General features: G+C 38.0%; 1 protein-coding gene across 6 annotated transcripts in view; it reads right to left on the bottom strand.

Moving 5' to 3' along the window:
• The window catches only part of DSE (dermatan sulfate epimerase), a 68446-nt gene that overhangs the window by 26245 nt on the left and 23296 nt on the right, over positions 1-18905 (bottom strand). For 4 of the 6 annotated variants that reach the window (XM_030928598.1, XM_030928601.1, XM_030928602.1 and 1 more), the window contains exon 2: positions 12296-12764. The exons of 1 other annotated variant lie outside the window; for it this stretch is intronic. In XM_030928598.1, coding sequence (XP_030784458.1) covers positions 12296-12711 — 416 coding nt within the window. In that variant the 5' untranslated portion in view covers positions 12712-12764. The remainder of the gene's footprint in view (positions 1-12295; positions 12765-18905) is intronic. One more of the 6 variants, XM_030928599.1, reaches the window with a different exon arrangement.

The raw sequence follows: 18905 nt of genomic DNA, 5'->3' as shown, positions 1-18905 counted from the left end.
ACCAAGTGACAGGTTATAGTAGCAAAGCAGAGGGCAAAAGACTCAAACTGGATTCAGTAATACTTTAAAATATTTCTCATATCAACAGGCTCTTGGAAGAAGGTAAAACAGTAAACTTCATGTGGTTTCTAGAAATTATGATTTAGAATGGGAAGATGCTGAAGTTAACGTGAAATATTAGCAATACATACATATTTTATTTATTATCTCATTTCCCAATTTTTTCTTTTAATAGTAAATTCACTGTAAATGAATCACAGATATGAACTAAAAATTGCTCACTAAGTTGTTACAAGCCCTAATAGCGATCTACACTTCATCAGGAACCTTTTTTCTTTTTCAGCTTGAGAAGCAGCAGCACGACTCACTCAAGCTGATGCCCTCCTCCCAGAGTGCAGCCTGCACAATGTTTCTTTGGTTTCAGCTCCAGAAAGTGATTTGAGGACACCATGTGACTTTAGTGTTGTATCAGCACCTCGACTTCTCATTCTTCCAGTTATTCTTCATTTATTTATTGTAGTAGGACAACTTGAACTAAATATGATCATCTTTGGATTTTCTTTCTACATTTTTCTATCATCAACAGAAAGGATACATATTGTACCTGAAAGCATATTTCATATTGGATACATTTTTTTCCTTATGACTGAGACACACTCACACACAACACACACACACACACACACACACACACACACACACACTCTTAAGTTACAATGTACCACTGGCAAACAGGAAGCAGCTGAAAATAAAGCTTGAGAGATATAAATTGGACATCTCCGCTTGGGCCCCAAGGCACTTCAATTCTGTATCTCCAAATCCAAACCTTTATTAGCATTCCTCAATAGCTCCAAGTGTTAGAAGCCCACTGAGAGATCCCACCATCCCATAAAGAAAATTCTTTGTCTCCTTTGGCCCTCAAATATAATTGTCAAGTCTTATGAATGCTAATTATTTATCACTGGAACCTATCAATTATTTCCAATTCTAGGCTTTCATTTAGATAAACACAAAAGGCCTACTTGACTTCCCGGTTTCACATCGGCAATCCACTCCCACAATGAGATTCTTCTTCCTTTTTTTTTTTTTTTTTTTTGAGATGGAGTCTTGCTGTGTCACCCAGGCTGGAGTGCAGCAGAGCGATCTTGGCTCACTGCAAGCTCTGTTTTCTGGGTTCACGCCATTCTCCTGCCTCAGACTCCCCAGTAGCTGGGACTACAGGTGCATGCCACCAAGCCTGGCTATTTTTTTGGTATTTTTAGTAGAGACGGGGTTTCACCCTATTAGCCAGGATGGTCTCGATCTCCTGACCTCGTAATCAGCCTGCCTCTGTCTCCCAAAGCGCTGGGATTACAGGCGTGAGTCACCGTGCCCGGTCTGCAGATTTTTTAAAAAACCTTAAAAGACTTTTAAAAAATGAGCAAGATTAAATGATGATGCCGAGAGATGCACACTTGGACGAACTATAAGGGAACACAAGGACACAACGACTGTAGTTATCAGGGCATCAGGGTTGTCTTTGTGGGAAGGGAGGGAACTGGGACTGGGATGGGGCCCATGAAGGGGCTTCCAGGAGTGACTGGCAAAATTTTATTTCTTGACCTGTGTTGTACTTACCAGCGTGTTTGCTTTAAAATACTTTATTAAGCTACACATTTATTCATATAATATTCTACTTTTATTTTTCAATGAAAAGATTAACATACATACATAAATCTGATCACAGCACTGCCCTGTTACACCTTTCAGTGGTTTCACAGTACTTGTTAAAAAAAAGGTCCAATTTCCTTTAAATGGTAGACAAGGCCTGGCAGCATCTGGCTCTCTACCCGAAGCCTCAACACTTGCTAGTTTCCTCCCTACACTGAATTTTCAGTTCCTCAAAAGCACTCTGCTTTCTTTTATCTCCAGGCCTTTGCACAGCTACTTGTGCTTGAACAGTCAAGTACAGCTCCTTTTTCCCCTTGACATGGCTGGTTCCTATCCGTCCTTCAGGCCTTAGCAGGAAAGCCTTCCCTGATGCTCCTATGTTGGGCAAAGTACTACTATATTTTCCCACTACACACTGTACTTTCCTAGTCGTAGCATTTATCCCACTACTAGTATTAATATGCTAACAGTTCTAGTATTTATATCTTCCATAGACCAACAACTCTAGGCAAAACAGATACATAACATGTCTTGAAATCCTTGTATCTCCAATGCCTAATAAAATACCAAGAACAGAATAAGTATACAATAAACTTATATAAAGTGAATATGTGCATACATTTATCGATAAGTGAAAATTGCCTTTGGCATCAAATCATAAGAACACAAAATATAAGCGAAGTAATAAAGATAACAATAATAGTTAACACATTATGCTACGTACTGTTTCATTAACCAATCCTCTATAGTATGACGTATGTATCATATACATCCCCAAGTTACAGATGAGGAAACTGAACCACAGAGAAGCCAAGTAACATTCTCAAGGTCACACAGCTCTTAAATGTGACTGGCACACTGGCAGACTGGCTCCAGAGTCCTTGCTCTACAAACTATCACCTCCCCTTGCTTAACAGCACCACCATTCATTTCAAAGACTGAAGCAGGTGGCTTTAAAGTGAATAAAAACAAAACTCTGTTGTAGTTACCTGAGAAGGAGCACACATGGACATTACATACATGTAAGAAGATGAACATCAAAATTCAAGGGATCAGGGAGGAGAGAAGGCCAGGTGCAGGAGGAATACTTCAAAGACCAGGTAATCTGAGAGTCTCTGCTGAGCTATGCACCAAGATGTCAAATCCTGACATTCTTCCTACTGGCCTCCAAGTAGGTCAAAGGTAAAGTGTCTCTGTGATTACAGGCCGACAGACAAACGGCTGATGACAGGCAGGTCTTCAGAGTGAAAGTGAGACCAGATAAATATGAGCAGCCACAGTATACAGGGCACCAAATCAATTTCAAAGTTGTATACAGATCCAGGATTTCTGCTCTCAGTAAGCTTAGACTCTCAATAAAAATAAGACAGATCATTCATTCATTCATCCATCCATTCATTCAATATAATTAGTTAGTGTCTTTGTGGCAGGTATACCATATGTGGCTCCTAGAACCACCAAAAATGCTGGGGCTACCCTCAATAAGCTCATGTGCCAGTAAGGAAGACAAATAAACCAAGAATTGTAGTGCAGGCAAAACAACCTATAACAGTTTTGCGTGGGTTCCTTGGAACATATGAATCATACTGGAGGGCAGGTATAGAACATGGAGTCTGGAAGGTTTCTAGAAAGAAGGTTCTTTGGAGCTGAATCTACAAGATGTACACTCCTGGTCAGAAAACCAGACAACCTAGTTACGACTGCAAACCAATGAATTAAATAAAAAGTAACTATAGGAATTGAGATGGATGAGGGGCTAGAGAACATGTAATGGTGGAAGAAGTTAAGGTGGATCATACTGTCTGGATAGGGTTGGAGAGAAAGGTGGAAGACAAGGTATAAATGAGTCTGGCATACTTTTAGGCAGAAAGGCCAGATCAGGGCTGGTCTGTAAACTCATTACTGCCCAAACTGAAGGCAGAGTTGAAAATACCAGTGCCACATGGTCCACTGGACCACTGGGAAGACCACACATATACCTATCAGTTAAAAGCTTTAAAACAATAAAAATCACAAAATTCTAGGAAAAAAAGTAAAAAATCTCTAAGCTCTGGATGGGTGACAATAGACTGATCTTTTTTGTTTATCAAAGGTACTTTTTTCTGAAGAGTTCACTTACATTCAAAAATAACAGAATCACCAACAGCAAAATGCATTCATAGAGTAGCAAGAGTGAAGAACAGAGCAAGGAGAGGGAAGAGAAAAATGACTACGGGTAAATAACGAGCATAGTAGCAGCAGTGCAGAAGCCACAGAACAAGCAGAAGTGGAAGATGGTGAATTTGTAAGAATGAGCAGACATGGCCAGGAGGTCCTAAAAGTTACAGTAATAACTATACACCAAGATACCTGCTAAGGGTATCTATAAGCCCTTGCAATGTAATAGGGACAGAGAACTTTGAAAGTCATCTGTCCACACAGTTGGTAATATCAACAAAGTGAGACAAATAAGGTAGATAGAAGAAATAGAGTGATACAAAAAGACATGTAAAAAAGTGAACCATCTTTTCCCTCCCACAAACCACTCTCTCCTCCCCATATTCTCCATCTCATTTGGGTATCAAGATGCAACCAGTCACCCAGGGCCATCATTATGCCTCCCTCTCCCTTACAATTTAAGTTTTAGTACATCTAAGAATCATTTGGGGGACTTGCTAAAAATACAGGTTCTGTGGCCTACTCCAAGAAGACACGATTCAGTGAGTCTGGGCGAAACTCAAGAATCTGTCTTTTTAAGGATACCCAATATGCTGAAAGCCTCACACTTTGAGAAAGAGTGTCCTATATCTAATCAATCTCTTTGTAGATTTTCAGTCTTAGATGTCTCTTAAATTTATGCTTTCTTCTCCCCACTCTCACTGTTTTAACTGTGGTCTTCATTTCCCTCCTACACTAATATTATAAGCTTCTAACCAGTTTCTTTTTTCCTGAGTCATCCCTTCCAAGTCATCCTAAACACAAAGCTTTCTAAACCACAGGCTTATGTGGGATAAGCAATGATCTGGCCCCGAGTATGGTATCTCCTCCAGAACTAGCATGTTAACACTGGAAAGGAAAAGGAAAGATGGATGAGAGAGACTGTGGTAAGTGTGGCTGAAATGTGTTCCCTTAATGGACATGGCAGGAGACGAAGAGGTAAAAAAGCCATTCTTAAGATACCTAAGGTAAAAGGAAACTCCCCGGCTTTATAAAGGGCTGCATGAGCGTGTATGTGTCATTATTACTCTCAAGTTATTATATATCTATAGAGCATTAGCAAGAAGTTAATGTCAGCAAGACCCCACATCTTAAGGGGTGTTAGGCATGAATATTTCATCCAAAAGATAAAGCCAACTTTTAAAAAGTGATTATGAAGTATCAATGAAGAATACAGACATACATGCGGTACTTGCCAGCTAACATTTTCCCTTATGATATGAGGCAAGACGTGCACAAAATTCAAACATCATGCTTGCCAGATTTTTATATTAGAAAAATTTAAGACCAGATTGTAAAGACTACATGGAACTTAATATATTCATGTTGCCTTTGTTCATATGGGATGAGGGACACTGATTTACACCCCAATTAAAGAGGGATGAGAACTCCTCTGGCCTTGAGCACACAGTTCCCTCTGACAAGTCTGAAAGCCTGCCCATGTTCCATTTAAAAAGGTATCAAATGACACTGAAAGGGTGGGAGGTAGGCGAGCAAGTGAGTCACTCATCACAGAGATGACTTGAGGGTCATACCAATACTGAATCTTAAGAGTCAATAAACAAATCCTATAAAGAAAATTAACTTCGGATTTCCTTTCAATCATGTATGATTTATAACTGTCATAACATTTTTAAAGTTATTGTTAGAGAGAAGCATTATTAGAATAACTTTATCTTCACCTGCATTTGAAATAGATGGGGAAGAGTCTAAATTAGTTAAGCGCTGACAGTTTAGGTGAGCAGAACATCCTATTTAGGGTGTGATTGTGCACCACACAACTGTCCAATGGCACTCTAACCGGGCTGCTCAGCTAATCTGCACACCTGCCTATGCCTCTCCCTCGGCTCCTCTTCATCTGCTTCCTCCCACCACAGAGCACCTGACCTTGATTCCTGCCCAAGAATCCATTTGTAACAATGATGGCAACAACCTGTTTAATAAACGGCATTCAAGAAGTGAATTCCCAATGGCTGTGTGTTTCTGTAAAATTTAAAGAATCTGATTGTTGTAAAAAGCCTCATAAGTTATTTTACCCTTTTATAATATTTTTAAGTCTCTGCAGCAGGATAAAAGGGAATAGCTTCCCTTACGTCACAGAATGAAAAGAACAGAGAAAAAGAGAGGCAGAAAGAGTGAGGGGGAAGGGTAAGAGAAAGGAAAAAACATGAATGAGAAAAAGCCAGGGGAATTAGGGGCTGGGTTTTCTGACAGCCCAGCATTTGTCTCCACGAGTCCACTTTAATGGGTTCCAGGTGCGTTCTGGGCTAAGCCGGCCAGCCTTCCTCACTGTAAGGTCATGAGAAGAAAACCTGATCTTTTTACTCACAGGGCTGTGGCTCCACATGTTGAGGCCCAGCTACATCCTCCCGGCTTTTGATTCTCAGTCTTAAATTGCAATTTTGAGAAGTAAAAAACCCAAGAAACAGCTGCAGAGAACTGCATTTGAAGCCCAGCAGGCAACGCTGAGCAAGGCAGGCACACTCCTCATTTTCATACGTACAGCAATGAAACTGGTTAATTTCAACATGCTGGAGATTTTTCTTTTTTCCTCTCTTTATATTTTATAATTATATTTTATTTTTGCAAATGCACCCTCAGATGACACCATCCAGAAGTTTGCAATCACAGGCAAGAATTTAATACTCAGTAAAAACACAATTACTTCTCTGTCCAAAAGTTCAACTTTCTTTGTTTCCCTCACCAGTTCTCCTGATTTCCTGTAGCTAACTGGCTCCAATGCAAGAGTGAAGTAATTTCTTTCCTCTGTGATTTATTTTCTGTCTGATGATAAGTAAGGAAAAATACTATAAAGAAAGAGAGAACTAATGAGTCACAACAAATACTTTTCAAAAACACAACTCCAGAGTGACAACATAGGTAAAATGGAGTACTGTGTGCCAAGAAACTTAGCAAGAATAAAGTTATATATTCGTACCTATTTCTGGGTAATAATAACAAACTTTTTAGTAAAACTATGTGCCAGGCACATAATGCTACGAGCTTTATATGCATTACTTCATTCAATCCTTGGGATGACCTTGTGTGGGAGGAATAATTCATATTTTACAGATGAAGAACCAAGTTTACAGAGTGTAAGGAACCTGTCAAAGGACATGTGGCTAACACAATGGCAGAGCCAAGATGCAAGGACAGATCCAAAGACCACTGGGGCAGACCTGTTCCTCAGGGTTTACAAATTAAAACAAGGAGCCGCAAAAAGCCTGCTGCTTGGAAATGGATGCTGGATAATTCTATGTTATTAACGAGGGCTTGAACAGTAAGTGCTTCAGTTACAATCCTATCCTAAATCTCTTTTAAATGCATTCATCTTCCCATATTATTAAGTGAAATATGGTAAACTTAACTGCACCTTTCTTAAGTGATTCAGGATCTGTAGTGTTTTCCGATAATTATTTGAGTACATTTTGTTTGTTTTGTTTTTAGCTCTGGAAAATCACTACGAATTTGCTGAGGAGTATAATGTTAAGCTCATAGCAACCCATCTACCAAGAGCTTGGCTAAGACAATGTATAGGGATGCTGCCTGGTGGACATGCAGCCATTTCATTTTTCTACACATGCAAAATCTACCAAAGGATTAAGCTAGATTAGGAAAAAAGTGGCGTGGACTAACCCATATATCCATCCTTTTCACCACCCCCACTCCCTCCCTGATCAAGGTTTTTGTAAACTTTGCTTTGGAGATCCTCTATCAAGGGATACACACATGAGCAAAAGAGGCATGGTCCCACTCTTAGGTCAGTCTGGTGTAAAGAAATAACACTGTGCAATTCATCATACATGCACTGCAAGGATGAGAAGGCTGCAAGGGTTCTTCATAAAAGCCCTACGGGAAACTTCCTTCTGATCCTTGGGCCAAGAGTAGTCAGTTCTACAAAGTAACTGATCCCATGGTCACTGTAAACTTCAAAACTGACTAAGCCTACTTTCTTTGCTGCTAAAACCAACCAACCAATAAACAAACAAAACCTCTCAGTGTCCACTTGTGGCCCACTCATGGTGCATTTCAGATGCCTTTTATCAATTGTTGCATTCCTTGTCTAGTCAATGTCTCCAGTCTTTTCCCCCCTCTTTTCTTTCTCAGCTACTTCTAATTTGAAGCATAGTATTTTATGCTTCCTTAATCTTCTAAGGGAAAAGTTATAGTAGAAATAAGTAATGAAAATTTTAGAAAAGTAGAATAATATGTGCTGACCCCCCAAAATCCTGAAAACTGATTTTTTAAAAATCCGTTTTAAATCTCTACTAAGCACTGTTTTTATTATTTTCCTACCTTATCATTTAGGCTCTTGAGAAAAGAAAAACTGAAGGATGATTTTCAGTTATTTAGAATTCTGCTGTTTTTTTTTTTTTCAACTATCTAAGGATTGAATGCAGAAAGCAACCATTAATAATGAGGATAGCCCCCTATGCCAATTGGCATATACAGAACTTGTACGTTTTATAACTAGGTGATACTATTTCAAAAATAGTGAACTCACTTTAAGTATGAGAAAATATTTCCATTGTTTCCAGCCCTAGATTTATGATCTTAGTTCATTAAAGCTTTCTAAAAGTAGTGCATGTTAAGTTCTAATAAAGCTTTTATATAACACTGAGCCAACTGCAACTTAAATTCTAGCTTTCATTTGGAAGGCAAGATTTATAGAGGGAAAAAGACTTAATTAAAAGCATAAAAACAAAGACATTATTGGTGATATCTTTGGCATTGTAATTTTTTAATTAATACTATTTTGCCATTATATATTGGATTAAAATAATATATTTTTATATTTTATTTTTAAAACTAAGTTCAGCACAAGCTTAAATTACTCTGTTACTTTTACTGTAATGAAGAATGTGTGTTCCCTAGCAAAAGGGAGAGAAACGGGGCAGGGCTTCTGAGAGAGGATGCAAGCACCTCTGAAAAAGCAGATATAGCACATAGATTAGTCTCATCATTCTGCGGTGCCCAACCGTCTGGACACTCAGAGACACACACAATAAAAATGCTTGCTGCTATTTTTCAACCACCAGTATCATTATAAATCTATGAGATTCCTGTTCTACTTTGTAGGATATTAGACGGACAGAGTACAATTGAATATTTTCCATTTAACCTTTCTTCTTCAGGATGCTTAAGTGAATCTATAGATGTGAACTTTAACCTCTTTATTTACTAGATATTCAAATAAAATGAACCCCATTAATAAATCTGTATGCATGTATATCTCACAGGTACTTCTTTTTAACACCAGACAAATGACATATCATTGTTACTTTCCTCTAAACCTTCCTCATTGGTGTTAACATTAGATTCTTGTATACATTTTAAAAAGGGCCCAGGGGAGCATCAATGAAAGTTTTAATGGAACAAAGCCAAGGGGAAAATTTTATGAGTTAAACAGATGTTCTAGTTTTGAGAGCAATTAAGATTAGTAAAATCCCAAATGGATACTATTTCCTTGGAGTCTACATATACCAAATTACAAACCAAACAGGGGCTAAGTACTAGGTAGATAAAATAACAGCATCAATAATTACCATTATCGTCATTATTCTCATTTACTGAGGGCTTACTATGTGACAAGAACTGTGCTAAGTACTTTACATTGATTATTGCGCTTAATCCTCCTAGCAACCCTATAAGGTAGATAGGGTTGTTACTGCCACATTATACATCAGGACACTAATGCTCACGCAAATTAAGAAAATTAATCTGAAAAGTTAACTAATTAAGAGAATTAACACAGCTGAAGAGTGAGGGAGCTGGGATTCAAAGGCAGTGTGACTCCAGAGTTGGTGCTTTTCTACCACATTAGAGTGCAGCATGATACAAATGTTTAAGTCATGAATGAAAACTAAGGAAACTCCTTAGTGTGTGGAAATGATCCACACACTCAATTCTAAGCAGAGAAAATACTCCTAGCTTAGGCTTTAAGAACCCAATGTTTGCAACCTTTGCCCTAGGTAAACATTATAAAATTACTGGGCTATTTCTTCATCTTTGAATCCCCAGCACCCTAGCACAGTGCTTGATACACAGTAGATGCTCAATAAATGTTTGTTGATCAAATGAATCAGTGAATGAACATAATTTAGTAACTGGCTTTCAAAAGAGTAGAAATGCTCTTCAAAGAAAAAGGCAAATGCATTCAGCCTGATGAAGCTATTGTAGAAAGTTTTTTTTTTTTTAACTTTCATAATATTAATTATTGATCTCTTCTGTAAATAACAGCTAGTTATTTGGGTTTTTTTCTGAAATCAAATATAGGCGAACTACATCCTAAGATAATGACAATACTCATTGTATACTTCTTGGTACGTACTGAGGACATGATTTAATGGCGCAATTAAAACAGAGGTAGTTGAACTATAAAATCACTGAACATTGTTTTAAATTATTACAACACATAATTGTGTCGTAATTGTGCTCAACCACAAATCTAAATGAAAGTTTAAAAGTCTAAGGGTTGGGTGTGGTAGTTTTTAAGAAGTTAAAATTTCTGTGAAGTCATTAAACAATACAACTTAATAATAGTACCTGCCAAAACAAAATGCTCAAGTAGTTCAACTTTCTAATTCAAGATCACTTTTGGAACTAGAAACCAGATGTAAGCGTAAATTCTCAAGATTTTACCTTGAAGGTCAAGAGAAAGAAGTCAACTGTTCAGCTCTATTAAGTCAAAAATTGGCTTTTAGTTAATGGCCTAGAGTTATACCTATTTCTATCAATATTGCCATGAATAAAGTGCTAGACTCCTAGTAAATTTCTATATACCTCCAGGGATCAATAAATCTGGACTTGTGGAAACTATGTAAAAATTATAATATTTCTTTTAAGTTATTTATTTCTCTTATCATAGAAGGAGTCTCATCTTGATGGCAGCATCCATTCGTTGGTATTTATATATCCGAATATTTTACATTATAATGAGAAAATTATACTAGTCTTGTACAATTCTCATAATATTACTATATTGTGCTAAACAATCTCCATCAAAAATGGTATTTCACCATCCATTACTTTCTTGTGGGATTAAATACATGGTTCTCTATAGGCACTATCTCTGGAATATTTACATCGATTTCTTAATTTGCCAAAATTCACTTAATCTAAAACAAAAAAGACTTTAAAGAGAAAGTACCCTTCTAGATGACAAAGGTTTCTTTCTAAATAATGTCAATATGGTTGCCATTTTAAACTAAGTAATTGAACAAATCAATTAGTGGGTTACTGTAGCACTTGATAATGTAATCTGGTAATTCAAATATCAGAAAAGTTTTCATACATCTTTTCTTTCTTGGTGTCAAGAATAGAATAAGATCAGTTAATGTCAGTCAAAGTTAGAAACAACTACATACATGGCTAAGCTTTTAAATGAATCAAATAAAAATTTCTTTTCAACCTACAATATTGTAAACTTCAAAATGACTACATATACTTAGCAACAGGCCTAAAATATCAGCTCCGATATGGATAATGCCAACTCTTGCATAATACTTTTCATTACAAAATTCCAGAAATTTATCGGAAAGCTTGCAAACCACCATCCTTCACCCCTGTGATATGTTAAGATGTAATTCATCATAGCATTAGGTGCATTTACAGATTTTTCTAAGCATTTAAAATGAACTCTCTCTAGTCCTATGACAAGAGGCAGCTTACATAATTTTTAAAAAAATATTTCATACAATCTATAAATTCTTTTATTGCAACTGAACCATAAACATATAATTAAAAACTGCATGAGTAAAAACATCTGTAGAATCCCTTGTTTAATCAACTTATCACATATCTGTTTGGAAGCATATTAAGCATTAATTATAAATTAATAAAATAAAATTAAGCTAATCAAAAAGACAGGAATTTGTTCTCAAATCTTAAACTTCTGAAACTAAATTATCATGTAATTAGAATTCCTCACACAATTACACAATAATGTTGGTTTTCCTACAGGTCTCAGAAATCTGCTGGTTATTGGAGGGGATGTGTTTATAAATTGCCAGTCAGTCCCATCCCATTCACCTTTAGTTCCTTACAATCATAAAATGCAACTAAGTCTTAATTACTAGAAATGTCTTGCTGAAAAATGTTTTAACCACTTGGGGTCAATCAAACCTAACACCAGATGATAGTAATATATGCATGTTGAATATGGAGGAAAGAATTCTCAACAATCAAAATGATACTCTTTAATCAATTCCACAAATCAGTTTTTCTTTAGATTAGGCTGCATCTAAATATTTTCCCTCTAACTTTAAACATAGAAGTTACTACATCTTTTGAAACTAAGGGCCATTCATAAGACTGGCAACACAAATAACACCTCCCCCCACACACATACACAAAGAGGTATATGAAGATCTGGCCTCTGAGATTTCATATGGATTTGTTTCTTTCTAATGCAGAGTTACTACAGTAAGAAGAAAAGACAAAAATCTACCAACTAGGCTGCGCTGCCATCCTCTCCATGTAGTCTTTGGCCATGTCTCGGGCTTCAATGTTCTCAGGATACAGCACACAAAACATTGCCAAGGCACCTAAGTTGTTTCCATAAATTTCATTCCAGCGGGCACTGTAGTCCTTGGGATCCCAGGGAGGGAGGTATTCCAAGGGGCTGGACAGCATTGTGTGCACAGCCTCCGTGAGGCGGGCTGCAATGTGCTCGTGCGAGCTGGCAGCCCTGCGCTGCAGCTCTGCCACTTCTGTCCTAGAGAAGTACAGCATGGGATGGCTGTCATAGTTGGCATTGGTGAAGGGAATCATGACTTCTGGGTTCTCGTCGGTGATGTAGGCTGACACAAAGCAAAGCAAATATATGAAAAACACACTGGGAGCCCCCCGTGTGTGAGTCCTCATCGTGGCATCAGATCTCCAAATCTCCAAGGCAGCCAAACCATCTTCGAAAGATCCTACACGAGATAAAAAGGAAAAAAGCATCTGTCAGCCAAGGGAACATGGCACAAGTGTGGAAACATATGAGAGGTAGAAACCATATTTGAAAATAAAGCTTATGAATTTAGATTTTTAAAAATACAACAAAAAAATGTAATTAGGAAGAAAATAACTAAAACAAGTTCTGATTTTATAGAGTTAAACATACTACATCAGAATTGTGTTCATCATGGAAAACGGAATTTTGGACTTAGGGAAAATGTATAATATTTGTTCAAGTAAGGAAAAAATTATTCTTGGTATTCTTCGCACATAGTATCATGAAAAAAAATTAGACTGTATTTTTTTAAGACATTAATACATAAACCACAATAACCAAAAGCTGGTAATGAACAATCATCCGGGAATCTGAGTAGACATTACAAAAAACCAGAAAATCCTGTATTTCTTACTACAGCCTCTTTCACTGTAACTTATCTCCTTTTCCTAACATTTCTGAACCAGGGATTAGGATCAATACATCTGTAAAACTGCAAGCAGACAAAATATTATGAAAAAGGTTAAATATCCTCTTTATGTGAGCAGAAGGTAGAAAGAGAGAAGACAAAGGCCATGTAACCATCTACCAAGCCCCTGTATTTCCTCAGCTGACATCAGCAAGCACGTATTAAAGACCAAACACAGCGCCACTGGGACCAGAAACTGACATGCCTTCATTCAGAGAATAAAATCCCAGAATTAAAAGGCTGAAATAACATGGGTGTATTTTCCCCTTATTATCTGAAACTACTGTCTACTTTTTCATTTGGCATATGGGATTTTGGTGTCATTCAATAAGTGAGAAATGTAAACAAAGTTCACATATTTTCTTAACTACTTGATTTTTCTTCAAAGCCCCTTTTTTCAGTGGCAGATTTGTGCACTGGTTAAAAGAACGTCTTTCAAATGTAGAAACACTAAAAAAAAAAAAAAAAAAATTCCCCAAAACCTCAGCCTAGTCAATGTCCCACATCTGGGATAAAGCAGGCAGAAAATCCCCCAGAGGAAAGTCAGGGAATTCTTAAAATTCTTAAGAGGGGAAAGGTTATAGAAAGCAGACCAGAAAAAGACAGTTTTATGTAAATAATGAACAGTGGTTTTCAATTATTAAAGGGAGAAACTGATGGTGGAAAATCAACCACCCAAGCTGAACACAAACTGTTTTTCCAAGGAAAAACTGCCTCATCATATTCAGAAGGAGAAAAACTAATAATTTAACAGATACGGAAGATCAATCTACATTTTCAACTTGCTGTGTGTGTTTCCACGAAAAAGGCAATGAGGCATCATTTGAGGGTGCTACCTTATTCTGGAGTTTTTTATATTTCTACATATATGTGAAACTCAGTGGCAGTGGTTTTGTAAAACGTTTTACATTTATTTCAAGAGCAGAACTTCTGATGAATAAAAAATTAATATAGCCGTACTAAATAAAACATATGAAATAGAAATAACTCTTGGACTCTGCCAGTATTATGTCTAGCACCCAAAGTCTCAAGGCGGCTGGCAGGCTGGATCCTTCAAGGTCAGAGACCCAGCCAAAAGAAATAGTCCTCTGTGGTTATGCCTGAGGAGGGGTGTGGTCTCTGGCAGCACAGAGAAATGGCTGGGTCTGAGGTAATGCTCAGTCCCCCCAGGGGTTTATTCCTTGCTCCATTTAGAGAACAATATACCGGAGAGGCACGGTGGCTCATGTCTGTAATCCCAGGACTTTGGGAGGTGGAGGCGGGCAGATCACTTGAGGTCAGGAGTTGAAGACCATCCTGGCCAACATGGCGAAACCCCGTCTCTACTAAAAATACAAAAATTAGCCGGGCGTGGTGGGGGGTGCCTGTAATCCCAGCTACTCTGGAGGTTGATGCAGGAATCACTTGAACCCGGGAGGCGGAGGTTGCGGTGAGCCGAGATCCGCCACTGCACTCCAGCCTGGGCGACAGAGCGAGACTCTGTCTCAAAAAAAAGAAAGAGAATAATATACTGCTAAGATTAAAAAAAAAAAAATCCTGTATATATTAAGTCCCTAAAAGTCTAAGTCTGAATGCTCTCATCAATGCAATCAACACTGTGGGGGTTTTTTAGACACTTTCTGCTTTAATTGAACCCCCCCCCCCACACCCAACATATATGCAATGAAAGATCCCTCAACTACCGGCTTTTGAATGTGTGGGAGCTCAGGTGGATAGGGGAGTGGCTCCCGCTATGAGCATATGGGTAAGAAGGTATTAATACATGGAAACTAGAAATTTTCCATCTCACATTCTGTACAAACTTCCTCAAATGTGGGTAAGGTTAATTCATCATGTTCTTTCTCCTCCCCTGTGCAACCACACTCCCACCCAGGCACAGAATCACTGTATATTCAGGACTGCTCCAAAGAGGCCCTCACACTGCGGGGCCTACATGCCTAACTCAGCAAAACTCACAATATGACCCCTGCCACTTCTGCCACAGTGCTTCCAGTTACGTAGGATATGCCTGAATATATTTAAACCAGAAAAGCTGATTCTGAAGCACAGAACCTCATTAAGATGTTGTTTTGTGAAGGATGCCATCTCAACATGCCAACTGTTATTGAAGGTTCGTAGCTATTACTTCGAACTCGTGCAAGGGAGTCAGAGCAGCAAAGTTGTGCATTACTGTACATTTAAAATATTAATTTCGGTCAGAATACCACGTTAGCCAATGCAGAACCCACAGAGATTCTGCAGAACAATCATCTGTGAAGACTGAGGAGAAAGAACTGTGGCATTCTCAATACCACAAATGGTGTACTACCTTCCCCATGCCCCACTCAGTGTGCCCAGCCCCCAATGCTCTCCCAGCTATTAAGGCTTTTGTTGATTCACCCAAAGAGTTGATCTCTCCTGTATCTGACACATACCTATATCACACGGGACTATTTCAGTTGTTTACATGGAATGCCTCACAGAAGGTGGGAACCTTCTTCCTCTATGTATCATGGAGCTTAGCACTGAATCTGGCATTTAAAAGGCAGCATGTGGCCGGGGGCGGTGGCTCAAGCCTGTAATCCCAGCACTTTGGGAGGCTGAGATGGGCGGATCACGAGGTCAGGAGATCGAGACCATCCTGGCTAACACGGTGAAACCCCGTCTCTACTAAAAAAAAAAAACAAGAAACTAGCCGGGCGAGGTGGCGGGCGCCTGTAGTCCCAGCTACTCGGGAGGCTGAGGCAGGAGAATGGCGTAAACCCGGGAGGCGGAGTTTGCAGTGAGCTGAGATCCGGCCACTGCACTCCAGCCTGGGTGACAGAGCTAAACTCCGTCTCAAAACAAAACAAAACAAAACAAAACTAAACTAAACTAAACTAAACTAAACTAAACTAAAAGGCAGCATGCTGGCTGCGCTGAACTAAACCCCTGGGCTTAGGAGTTGGTAGAGCAGACCTCATCACTAAAATAAGCATGGAGAAACTTTGTTCCCCCTTATTTAAAGCCAAGGCAAGTTTGGAACTTTCCAGAAAAAAAGTCCCTCTAGGAAACTAATGGGAGAAAACACGTATGAAGCCTAGAAACTTATGTAGCCTAAAAACTATCCACTAGTTTAAAAAGAAAAGAAATTAAACCTAACTAAACTCTAACCCAAACTTGTTTTAGGCTGGTAACCTAAAAGAGGAAGTAATACTCATCCATCATTTTAAATCTGTCTAGAAAATTTCACTGAAAAATCTCTATTTCCAGTCATTGAGTTTTCTCTTTGACTTTCCACTCTAGACATTGTGTGTGCTCACTGTACAAAGAGCCAAAATTAAATGAAAGGAGTATTTCAAAATAATTTTGGATGGACCAAAAATGGACAGGCTTTATGTTAATTTTATGTACTTATTTTAATGTACATTATGAAAAACTATACCATATCAAACCTGAGATTTCAACAGATATGCAAAACTCCTGTTTAAAATTATTTAAACTTAAAAGTTAAAAAAAGCAAATGAATATGGCAAAAATTGTTGAAGGTAGTACCCAAATAACTATAGTTTGAGAGATGTCAAAAATGCTTACTGAAACAAAGGGCATTAAAGGCTAATGAGTTTACAGAAATGATCAGCCTCAACTCTCCCACTTTCAACACTATGAAACAAATACAAACACAAACACACACACTATCTTGAAATGTGCCTTCTGTCCTGGAGAAATAAGTCTGAACTTTGAGATGTTTATGGATGATCTCTCAAGCTATTCACCCTCTATTTCATTGTGTTTCAGAGACAGCAGAGCACTTCCAGCCCCTTTAAATCTTTAAGTTTCACTTGGCCCAGTTCAAGGGCATAGCATTTTCAACATGGCAAAATTACCAGCGACTCTCAGCAGCTGATGCTACTAATAAGTAGCTTATCTACAATTCAGTTCTCAGGCTGTTTCTGAATGATTCTATTGAGCGTCATGTCCCCTGAAATTCTCTTTTTCCTCTTCTAAGTCTACAACTTTCATGATCCACCTTTTCTTCCCATTCATTTGTCTTATGTCACACAACTTGGACAGTAAAACATTCCTAAATCTATGAGGTAGGAGGATCAGCTGAGGTCAGGAGTTTGAGACCAGCCTGGTCAACATAGTGAGACTCCATATCCACAAAAATAAAATAAAATAATAAAAAAATTAGCCACATGTGGTGGCGTGTGCCTGTAGTTCCAGCTACTCGGGAGGCTGAAGCAGGAGGATTGCTTGAGCCCAGGAGTTCGAGGCTGCAGTGAGCTATAATTGTGCCACTGCACTTCAGCCTGGGTGACACAGTGAGACCTTGTCTTTAAAAAAAAAAAAAATCACGCTGTTACTGCTGTAATTCAGTTAGCAATTTGATCATCTCTCTGCCTATATATATTATTCAGCAATCCAAGTTTAGCATTACGTGTAGGCCAAGCCACATGAATTATGAATTATAATTACCTTAAGCAGATCTTCGTAAAGCAACAATAGGCCCCAAATTATTTTGCTTTAATTCTGGTTCCAATAATCCACTGCAGCTATTATGATTCAGCAGTCACACAGAAAAACTTTGTTTCTGTGATCCTAAATGCTTTTCACATATTTGATCTTTTACTCTTCAAAAACTTAATATAGCAAAATAGTATTATTTGTTCCACAGTAAATTTCAGAGAAAGAACTAGAACTTGCACCTCCTAAATCCTAAGCCAAGATTCTTTCCTTTAACCAAGCTAATTTGTGAGAATGTTCAATAACATTAAAAGTTCCATTTTTTTTGCCATCTTCACACAAAGAAAGCACAGAAGAGTATGCTGAGAAGAAAAAACTGAACACTAAACTAGTACATCGAGTTTCAAAAAAGATGTGGGTTTCAAATGATCTGGGACTGTTTATAGAATGAAACAAATGGTAGTACAAAAGTTCTTTCAATTCCACAGGTTTTAGAAAACAGAGAAAGTATAAGGATGGAAGAAAGAAATCACCCCGTAGAAAGTAAAACATGCTCCAAATCAAGAGGGATTAAAAAACCCTCTTATAATATGTGCCAAATCTGAGGAACACAACATAATGATTAACAGTATGGGGCATGGAGTTGGGCAGACAAGAGCATAAATCTCAACTCTGCTGCCTCCTAGCTTTGATCAACTGACATCCACTCTCAACACCTCCCTTCTGTCATCCATAAAATGAAATATGCTTCATGGGGTGATCAGATATGTGTGATGCACTTAGCCTAGAACCTGACATGAAGAGCTCAATAATATTTTAAAAAGGAAAACGTTTCAGACCTGCAAGATTATATTAACCTATTGATAAAATATTTTATTTGAAAGAAACTAAATCTTCACACTTTACAGGCAAAACTATAAGAACCACAGATGTTAACTGACTAGGGCCAGATCATACTGCTTATTAGAGACTTAGCTGAAATTGGAACACAATGCTTCTGACTCTTCAACACATCACTCATAGCTCCTCACTCACAGGAAAGGAAAGTATATGACCCTTTAAATTTTTCAAGTATTTGTTAGAGGTTTTGCCTCAAAGAAAATAATAATAGATTAAATGAGCTACTATCTAAATTTTCTTCCCAAGGTCAGTAATTTAATTCTTCATATACAAAAGGCGACCACTTCTTACTATATTCTGTCAAGAGAAAGGCCTGCTGATCTAACA

Source organism: Rhinopithecus roxellana, chromosome 4, assembly GCF_007565055.1.
Source record: "Rhinopithecus roxellana isolate Shanxi Qingling chromosome 4, ASM756505v1, whole genome shotgun sequence".
In the NCBI taxonomy this organism is placed as follows: domain Eukaryota; kingdom Metazoa; phylum Chordata; class Mammalia; order Primates; family Cercopithecidae; genus Rhinopithecus; species Rhinopithecus roxellana.
The sequence above is the reverse complement of the archived record's forward strand: the minus strand, read 5'-3'. Positions and strand labels throughout refer to the sequence as shown.